At 31.8% G+C, this 10985-nt stretch overlaps 2 protein-coding genes across 2 annotated transcripts; one reads left to right on the forward strand and one right to left on the reverse strand.

Moving 5' to 3' along the window:
* Nucleotides 1-1562: 1562 nt before the first annotated feature.
* Nucleotides 1563-3945, reverse strand: LOC108452457 (pectate lyase-like). The gene is made up of 4 exons (XM_053028682.1): nt 3559-3945; nt 2426-3128; nt 2100-2342; nt 1563-1962 (listed from the first exon to the last, which is right to left on the reverse strand). The coding sequence occupies exons 1-4, from the start codon at nt 3747-3749 to the stop codon at nt 1735-1737; spliced, it is 1365 nt and encodes a 454-aa protein (XP_052884642.1). The 5' UTR covers nt 3750-3945; the 3' UTR covers nt 1563-1734.
* A 4176-nt stretch (nt 3946-8121) lies between these two features.
* On the forward strand, nt 8122-9725 carry LOC108452665 (polygalacturonase). The gene is given in 13 exon segments (XM_053029158.1): nt 8122-8209; nt 8212-8325; nt 8381-8522; nt 8524-8686; nt 8811-9048; nt 9051-9131; nt 9134-9172; nt 9175-9201; nt 9204-9263; nt 9266-9318; nt 9394-9455; nt 9457-9543; nt 9545-9725. Coding segments are annotated over 13 exon segments (1227 nt in total). The 5' UTR covers nt 8122-8151; the 3' UTR covers nt 9648-9725.
* The last annotated feature ends 1260 nt before the right edge of the window (nt 9726-10985 follow it).

Genomic DNA, 10985 nt, shown 5'->3' on the forward strand with positions numbered 1-10985 from the left:
AATAAAAAATAATATAATAATAAAAGACTTTTTTTTAAAGCCGAAAAGAAAAAAGAAATACTGATATTTTAATTTTTGACGGGTCACATCTATCTTGACGGCCTGTCATAGATCTGACCCGTCCGTCACTGGCCTGAAAGTTAAAATACCAATATTTTTTTTTCTTTTTAGCTAAAAAAATTATTAAAAATAATAAGGTGTCGCCTAAGACATCAACAGCACCAATAAAAAAATTCGTTTTTATGCATATATTGTTAAAAAAAACTCGTATTTTTTGTTTTAAATAAGGATGCAACGATTGGGCAGGCAACACCCAAAAAATTATTTTTGAAAGAGGAAAGCGATGTCGCCAATTAGTCCGGCGGCACTAATTATTTACTATTGTCTCTGCCTAGTTCCGTGAATATTAATCCCCTTATCCTATTCTAATTTTTTAAGGACGATTTTAATCGTCTCTAAAGACATTAAATTTTCGTTAATTATATTCTATCATTGAAATATTGGTTTTTTTATGTAATACAAATAATATAATTAATAAATTACTTTACATTGTATTATCTTAATAAAAAAAATTCTATAACATAAATTTTAAAAAGTAAATTGTAAGGTTCACCCTATCGTTTGTAGGTCTGATGAGGAAGCATGGGATGTCACAATGATGCAGCAACGACGTCTTGATGAGGAAGCATGTGACATCGCAACGACATGACGTATTCCTCAAGCAATGCAACTGCGTTTTTATAGCCAAACATGACTTTTTCTTCCACTCAAACTCTGATTACTCTTGAGAAGTTTTAGTCAAATTACTGCTCTATTTTTAGCCTATAAATAGAGTCATTATAATTCTAACAGGGGTGATCATAACACAACATTAGAGAGAAAACCAAGAAAGAGTTTTAGAGAGTTTAAAGGGAATTTTGTGTTTTAGTCAGAGAGTTTGTATTTAGGGTTAGGATTTGTTTTGAATTTGTCCATCTTGTACTCTTCGTTTGTTTGATCATTAGTGAAGTCTCTTTTACTTATAGTTTTTTATCCTCTTGATTGAAGGAGTTTTTCCACATAAATTATGTGTACCCAATTTTCTCTATTCCTTCTCTCTCGTTGTTTATACATGCCTATCCTCAACAACAAACTATTTGAAAGCCCTTCTTTTATTCAAGATTAATGTAGATTGATGTCAATTTCCTCTAAATAAAAGAGTATGGTTCAAATTAAATAAATATATATGACCGGGGATTAAATTTATTATTATTTCTTATATATTAAACACCAAAAAAAATCTTTTAAGGCAAAATTTTAATGAATGCACTATTTTAATCCACCTAAGATACAAATGATTGAAATGTCAATTTTTTCTGTACGTGGACTAAAATGCAATTTGAGGCATAATACAAAGGTTATTATGGTAAATACGTATATAGTATTTTGCTTTAATTTAGATGACATAGCATTTTAAAATATTTTGCATTGGATGATGTTTGATTTTAATTTTATTCGATAAAGATGCAATAATACAATCATTCTTATTATGTGTTAAATTTGAAATTCACCATTGTAGAAACTTTTACATCTAATGTATTAATTTTATTAAATTTAAGAAAATTTAATACATTGGTTACATATATATATCAAGTTAGCCAATACCATAATCACATTTCCAAAGGAGATTTAAATTTTTTTATGCGTCAAAGGAAAACAAATTGTTGTGAACTTCAGTAGAATCGAGAGTTATTTCTAGCACTTAACTCCTTCCTTACATTTAAGAGTCCCAGAAAATTTAGTGAGTCTTCCAACAAATATTGCAGGCTTAGGTTTAATTATATCTTTCTTTTTGAATTTCAAACGAGGAGGTGAGTGTGGCCCAGATGTTACAAAAAATGCTCCATTCATGAACCGGTCTCCTTCTGATCTCCATACCCAATGCCTCCATTCTGACTCTGATGCATAGTTCCTATTGGTTATCTATAGAAATCCATTAAACAAAGACAATTTAGTGGTATAACCATAGGTACATTTTCAGATATTTTCAGTCACATTGTGCATACTACGATTACAAAATTAGTAAATGTTATAGATTAATTTGTTATATTTTCATTTACCTCTTTAGTTAGGGGGTCATCTGGAGCAATGAACCTATTGCCTTGGCTAATAATGGTGGGATGTGTGCTACCACCAATGGCATACAATTTCCAATGAGTGTAGTCATTGTTGACGACATGAAAGTATCCCCATCTGCATCTAGGCATTCTCTGTATCAATTCCTTGCCAAAATGGTTGAATGCAAGTGTGACTTGCATAAATTGATCTCTAGAATAGGTATCACTTGCACCTAATAAGATCACCTGAAAGAAAAATCCAAGAATGTTTAGTTGAAAACTAGGTTACAAAATGTGTACCATGTTGAGTATTTTAAGGTAAAACTTACATGATCATGATGGGTGAAATGGCAATTTGAGATGGTGATGGCAGTGGAACCTTGTATTGCATCGATGAGCCCATCTTGACACTCAGACATGGAAATATGATCAAGCCAAATCTTTGATGATCCAAATATGGAAATCCCATCTCCATCGCCGACTGTGCGAAAACCATAATGATCTTCAGAGTCCCTAATTAGGCCACCACTACTTCTAACAACGCGATGAATGTGAATGTTATGAATTATGACATTGTGCACAAATTGAAGTGTAATGCCACATCCATATGCTATATGAACATTTGCTCCACGACCATCAATTGTCTTATGGCTTTGAACCATTAGCTCTTGTGATAATTTAATGTTCATATCATGGGCAAAAATTATCCATAATGGCCTCTTTTGAATCACCGCGTGACGTAAAGTTCCTGGTTTAGGGTTTACGACATCATCATCAGAATTATCAGTGACCAAATAGTATTCTCCCTTTTTCCCTCCACGAGTTTTGTGGCCAAAACCAAGGACACACTTTGCTAGTCTTTTGCGATTCTTGGCCCAGTTCTTCCTGCATCTCCAACACCTATCAATTGGATTGATTGCCATGCATGGTCCAGTGTACTTCTTATGTTTACCCCTCAAGTCTCTTCTCGTGCTGTTAGTAATAACATCCTTAAATTCTAAGGGTTGGTTGGACATAGGTTTTTCAAGAACCCTGCAACAAATTATCAACAAATTATCTAATATAATATATAATGTCTGCATTTAACATACAAATTAAGAAAATTTCAGGAGATGGTAACTTGTTTAGGGAACTAACATTGGAACCATTGGCTTTCATCCATCTAAATAATGATATTCTTATCATTAAGCTAAAGGCCTATGATTATTACAACTCAATAAGAGTTAATGGTCCAAAATACAAATATGACAGATTGCTAGCTGTTTCACATAGACAGTAATGGAAACAAGAGTAACTAAGAGTTTAGCTTAGTTAGTCCTTGTAGATATTTTTAATTTGTTACATTCAACGGGTCTATATTTCAAATTTCAGTTCATGTAATTTATTTTCTTATGTTTAATGTATGACCCTTTTTGTATAAAAAAATGAGAAAAGAGAGATAAAATAGAAAGTTATAATTTACTTGTTAACATGATAGTTCAGGTGACTGGTGACATTTTCTGGCCTCGGTTCATAAGCTGCTAGAGCAATCTTCCAAGCTTCTTCTTCACGTTGCTTCCAAAAATCATCAAATTCAACAATATTTGCCCATAACTTTGGAATTAGGGTGAATAAAGAAAAAAGGAAAACAACCCTTAGCTTAGTTACCTCCATTATTGTTCTTCTTCTATATGTTTCTCCTTTTTAGGAAATTTTCTTGATTTAATTATTTAGGTAATATGGTAAGCCCTAGGTTTTAAAACTTAATAATATATAAAAAAGTGCTAAAACCTAAATATCTAGTACTCTAAATTGCCGACTTTAGTCGGCTAAGGCCTTGATTTTGATAAGCCGTGAGTTTACCCTTAAATAAACCATCCATGTAACTGTATGGTTCTTAAATTAAGGTGCATTGAATGGCAAGCATTGTCATTACCAAGTTAGCAACCAAAATTTTCTCTACAAAACCAAAACTTGTTTAACCCGCATTTTTATGCATGGAAATCTTAGGTTGGCTTACTTAATTTATCTTCTTAATTGCATTAATGTCGACAATTGGCAAAACCATTAAGAATTTAACCATTTTGAGCACTAAAATCTAACTGTCATTTTGAACAAAAAAAATTCAACAATCCACCGACAAATTACACAACTGTCAACAAAAAGTATTTCATTATTCCACATCATACTACTGTTTGTATCTTCTTTGCATAAGCTTCAAAATCTCAAAAGAAAACACTAAATCTATTAGAAACAATAGGGCATGGTCAAAGTTCCTATGCATGATTATATTTCATTGGTTACTCGAATTTAGTAATCAATGTATGATATGAACTTGTATTTGTCATGAAAATGCACTATTCTTTTAAGACTTCCATTTCTTGTAGAGCCTTTGAAGGATGATATCATCATAATATGTGTGAAAATGTGAAAGATGCATATATTGAATATTGGGTACTTCAAGAAAGGTAAAGAGCCAAAGCAATATAGCTAAATATTGTTGACAATTTTGACAAAAAGTTAGAACTATAGTGCATATGTTTATGAATTTCTCTTGTATTAATGAACTATATTTTTATTTTTTGTTTAGTACACCAAAACCACACACCAATATTAAGGGAATTAATTGTTGTAAAATGGAAAATTTACCTTTTGGTAATCATCAAATACACTAGCACCTCCTTGATTATTGTGAGTATTAAACTTTCTCTATTCTTTATTCTTCTAATCAAATAAATTATAAAGAGTATTAATTGTATCAATATCTAAACATAGATAAAAACTAGTTTTTTTTTTACCTGTGCATTGTTTTCAAAATGGATAATGTTGTTTCAAAGGGGCACAAACGATTTTTCTAGTCTCCATAAAAATATGTTAGTGAATCTTTACAAGGTCAGGTGCGAAAGATTAAGGATGCTCATGCATATAAGAGCATGGCTAAAGAAATTAAAGAAAATTTAATTTTCATAAGAGTTATTTGTTGAAGGATTTGAAAAAATAAAAATGGTGTAAGATATAAAATCAACCAGAAATTTTCAACATTACAACCAGACTCATACTTGTGGTTTCCAGCAAGAGGTTGAAAATTTTGCAGTATATTTTACAAAATATAAGCTATGTTTGTAGCCAACAAAAACAATTTGAAAGCCCTTCTTCCATTCAACATTATGAAATAGGGAGAGAAAAATGGTAACCATTCTTCCTTCGCTTCATCTACATTAGCTTTTGTAGATTCAAGTTCATGAACCTTATCAATATATATATTGAATTTGAACTGATCATCACATTCTCCAGTTCCTCTGTGATCAACAAGTGATTACAGCTTTCCAACAACGATAGGTGGCCAAAATGTTGGGGTACGATTATGAGGTCACTTATAGGAGGGGAAATCACAACTTAGGTTCTGATGCCTTTTCCAGGAAGCAACAGGTTCAGTCTGGACAACTACTTCAAGTTACTGGCAGCTCGATTGTCTCTGAACTGTTGGCAAGAGTCCAAGACTCTTGGCAGACTGATTCCAAACTTAACGAACTGTGTTTAGAAATTCGGCAGCAAGCATCCTCACATCCCAAGTACTCGTGGGAAGGTGGCTTATTAAATTATTTCCTGGGATTAAAACAATAAACTTGATAGTGTATTTGTCTGGTTTTTCATGCAAATGCACCGTTAGTCTTCCATTACCATTTAACTGAAAAATCATACAAAGGTTTTCACTAATAATTGTTACGTGGGTGAAGTTAAGGCTAAAGTTGTAAACAGAAAAATATATAGGACCTTTCCTATATAATTTCTCACCTTTTTACTTAAATTCATTGTTAAAACTTAGTAATTGTTTAATAAATTAATGAAATATGTGAAAATATAAAATTAGGACATAAAATTATTAAAATGTGATTTTATGTTTTATTATATAGTTTTCATGCATAAAATGGCTTATTTTATATTAATTTGAGTATATTATATTTTTATGACATAAAGTGGACCATGCATGATTAAATTAAATAATAAAATATAAAACTATATTTAATAATTCATTCTAAAATTTTTCATTAATAATTTGGGTTTTGATTAACTAATTAAATTGGATAAATTTCATTCTTTGGTCCTCTAATTCATTGATTTATTTTGGACAGGTCTAGTAACTTTATTTGATTACAAAACAATCCAAATTGGGGACCAAGTCAACCCAAAATTCGGCTGCACATGGCCCACTCTTTGGTTTAATTGCACAAGGTCCTTGAAGAGTTGAAGAAATTAGAGATTTACCTGAAGATTTGCACTTGACCGAGTCTCAGTCATGAGTTGTTGTGGCACTCAAATTGACCAAAAATCAAGCAAAAATCAGCTAAACTTTCTCAAATTATGGCCGGCCACCCATGGAAGATGCTTCAAAAGATGGAAACTCCTATTTTTAATAAACTATCTTTCTCTCCTCACCTATAAATAAGACCTCATTCTCACATTTCTATTCATCCCTCATCATTCATCATTCATCATTCTCTCTTCTCTCTAAATTCTCTTAGCTTTTTCCATTTCCCATGCCTAGCATAATCTCTTCATATAGATTTTACCAATTAAGCCTTTTAAAGAGCCCTTGGTCTGCCACCTTGGAGACCCATCAGCAAAGGAGCAAAGCGAATGAGCGAAAGAGCCTCGTCAGTCAGAGTCTTGGGTGACAGCCACTTTAATTTGGGTTTAATCTTTCCTTTCTTTAATTTAATCTGAAAATGTTTGCTATGTGTTCTTTGTTCTTGTTTACAACAATGTTAGCTTAATTTTATTTAAGCTAGGATGATTATTTTGATTAAATAATATTTATTTGATTCATGCTTATAATGTTTGTGCCTCAATCGATTATGTTTTCAATTAAAATCAAGTCTGTATTTTGTTCATACATGATTGAAATACACCTGAATTAGCTGAGCGATCCTAACCAGACGACGGCTAGTGGAAACATAATTGAAATGCGCATGCTCAATTTAGATCCTAACACGATTAAATTGCAGGTTGCATAACAGCTCTAACCAAGCTTTGTTATCTGCATAGTTTTTAGATTTGTGTGATTAAACTGTTTCAAACCTAACACGTCTCTGTTACCTCACACGAATACGTATTTACTAAGTAAAGGATTCCAAAAGGACCTAATGTGGTTTCCAAACTCATGAAAGATCGAGTTGCCATAGAATGCTTTTCTGAATAATATTAAGCATGATGATAACAAATTGAGTTTAATTAAAGTAATTGTACCAGTTTGTTTTTGTTATAATTGTTGCAAATTGTGTTTAACTTTGCTAAAATCTATTTCATTCATATAGTTGCATGTTTAGGATAAATTGCATTAGGGATCGTTGCATTTATTTTAATATACTTAATTTTAATCATTACTTCCAAATCATAATGTGTTTTTATTTACCAAGTTGTTAATATAATTTTACAATTAAGTGATTTAGCACAAATACAATCCCTGTGGAGATGATAACTGGATACTTACTTATTATTTGATAACGATTGTGTACACTTGTACAAACCCTAGCGCTACAGAAGTCTGGGGTGAATGTTAGCTCGGCTAGGTATTATAGGGCCAGGAAAACAGTGATTGAGAAGAGTGCCAGAAACCACCAGAATTGCTTTCGGCAATATGGTGTGAACCTTCGTCAACCACCAAACCACATTCCTGTATCAACAATTTTTATTGAATAATTAGGATTATACATTTCGAAATAACAATTATAAATTTGACGGAACATAATTATATTCGCCACCATCTAGTAAAGATATTATTTTGAAGATAAAATATAAAATAATACTTTTCAATCTTTCCATAATAAAATCCTTTCACATAGTTTAAATTATTCAAGTTGTGAAAAAATTAACCACAAAACTATCTAACCGCATGCGAAGTTGATATTAAAGAAACAAGCTTATCATAGAAATTGAAGCTTGGCCATATGACTTTTCCAAATTGATTAAATAGTAATATATTTGATTGGTTGTAATTTTCTCAAACTTTCTATATATTTGGAACAAAACAAAAGGAAAAGCCATTCTTCCTTTAATTTCAAAACCAAATAAAAACATGGCACCACACCTTAATATTGTTCCTTCCATGTTTGTACTTTTATTATTATTCATTTCACCTCTAAAGTTCAATCAGATGCTTTTGATGTTGTTGCCAAGTTTGGCATAAAAGTCGACGGAAAACGGATTTGAGTAAGGCAAGTTCAATTGCTCTTAACTTTGTACCCCAAAGGTGAAAATATGAAAAATTATATTTCAAACTGATGTGTTTATTCATTTCATTTTAGCCATTTTGGATGCTTGGAAAGAAGCATGTGCCTCAGTAACTCCATCAACAGTTGTGATTCCTAAAGGGACATATTTATTATCAAAAGTAAACTTAGAAGGTCCATGCAAGGCTCCTATTGAGATTAATGTTCAGGGCACTATCTGCTCCTACTGATCCTAGTGCTTTCAAAGACCCTAATTGGGTTAGATTCTATAGTGTTGAAAATTTCAAAATGTTTGGCGGAGGAATTTTCGATGGTCAAGGAAGCATTGCTTATGAGAAGAATACTTGCGAGAATCGTGAATTTCGTTCCAAACTTCCCGTTGTCAGCTTTCTTCCCTCTTGCCAGAATTTATTTATTCTTTTTCCTCTTATTATTATTATCAAAATATAATTATAACTAACATCTTTTTTTCGTGTGTTACTTTGCTAACTCCAAAATTAAACAGAATATAAGGTTTGACTTTGTGACCAATGCATTGATACAAGACATAACTAGCAAAGACAGTAAACTATTCCACATTAATGTTTTTGCTTGCAAAAACATTACCCTCGAACGCTTGAAGATAGAGGCACTTGGACGAGAGCCCAAACACGATGGGATTCACATGGGCAAATCGAGGGGTCAATATTATTGCCTCGACATTAAAACTGGTGATGATTGTATTTCTATCGGAGATGGCACTAAAAAATGGTCATAAAAGAAATAACTTGTGGACCGGGACATGGTATAAGTATCGGTAGTCTTGGAAAGTTCCAAAATGAAGAGCCGTTGAGGGAATCAAAATCTCAAATCGCACCATCACTAATACTTGAATGGAGCTCGAATCAAAACTTGGCCAGCGAACATGGTGGGGCGAGATCGTAAATACATTTTGAGGATATTACCATGAATAATGTCTCTTCCCTATCCTAATTGATCAACAATATTGCCCATGGAATAAATGCAAGAAAAATGTATAACATTCTTATCAAAATCCTAATTGAGTGACAATATTTAATCGATCATTGAATCATTGTTGTGTTGATGCAGAAGAATCCAAAGTTAAACTAAGCAACATTAGCTTCAAGAACATCCGTAGCACATCTGCGCTTCGAAGCTATCAAGTTTATTTGCGGCGGTTCTTCGCCATGTCAAAATGTGGAACTTGCAGACATTGATATTAAGCACAACGGAGTGAACCGCAACATCCCAATGTTTGAATGTCAAGCCTATAACTAGTGGCAAATTAAACCCGATTCCATGTTCCGGCCCTGTCCCAAAAACCCCTAGCGCCACCGCTTAAAGCATACCAACAAATTCAATGCAATTGTAATTAATATATTTATTCATATTATATAAAAACAATTATTCTTCATTTTAATTCTTTGCTATTAATAAACTTTTGCTATGAATTCAATACTTTTAATATACACATCAATACAAAGAGCCGAAATGTGATAAAATTTAGTTCATTTAAACTAATAACAAAACCATTACTGAGTTTCTATATTGAATTAGAATTAATTATTGAAGTTTTCTTTATCTAAGTATAATTTTTTATAAAATCCATCTTCCAACGCAGTACTTTTAAGGAAAAATAAAATATTAAATTTGAGATTCTAATTAAAAATGAAAGTTCGTCGTCCAAATTTTTTGCACAACATATTCCTGTATTATTTGTGTGCTTAAACATATGATTATATTTGTGCATTGGTTTGTTTCTTTTTCCGTTGACTTTACATTTTTCATGGAAGAATATGTAATGGTTACCATGAGATATGACCAGATCATTTTGGGTGAACGGATATAAATTAAAGGGATTGAGGATATCCTATGAGGCTAAAGCACAAACGAAAAATTCATTGGACGAGCACTTGGCGAGTTGTTTTCATAATGATATATAATAAGGAGAGATCGGTCATGGCACTTAATTACAAACTATTTGAGCTCTAATCATATATCCAGTGGGCCTCTCTACTAGCTCTATACAACCTTGATGGTTTGCATTTGAATTGATGAGATGAATAAATAAAATTGATGAATTATAGAAAAAGATCGAATGTATCACTATCCGTAGTGAATGGAATTTCTCGTTATAAAAGAGAGATGACTTAAAGACTAAATTAATTTAATCGAGTTATTATTTAATTAATAGCAATCACTTAACTGATGCTTGAAGTAAAAATTAAATTAATTAATTAGCGCAGTCTTGTTGAACAAGATAATTAAATTCATTTACCCATAGATTCTAGTGTGGTAAACATGTCATGAATTTAACGGAATTAGAACTAGGTTTGAAAAATTAATTTAATTGCGTGAATTTGTAAAATTTATTTCAATTGATTAATTAAATTACTAATATTTTGGGAAATAAAAAATTTTTTATTTGGTTGCTTAAATTATATGAGTCGATTAAATTTCTAAATAACACAAATAATTATACCACATATGTCAGATAGACCCAATGACCCATCTCACGTAAGATGGGCGACAATCCTATCTGTAAAGGGTGTTGAAGCCCATACATATTCCTACTAGAGAATTTTGTATATTCTCTCTTAAAATGTTGTTATAATTTTTCTTCTTCTTGTAAGACCAAGACTCTTGCAATTTTTCTATAAATAGAGACCATAGGCTTGGT

This window comes from Gossypium arboreum, chromosome 5 (genome assembly GCF_025698485.1).
Source record: "Gossypium arboreum isolate Shixiya-1 chromosome 5, ASM2569848v2, whole genome shotgun sequence".
Lineage (NCBI taxonomy): Eukaryota > Viridiplantae > Streptophyta > Magnoliopsida > Malvales > Malvaceae > Gossypium > Gossypium arboreum.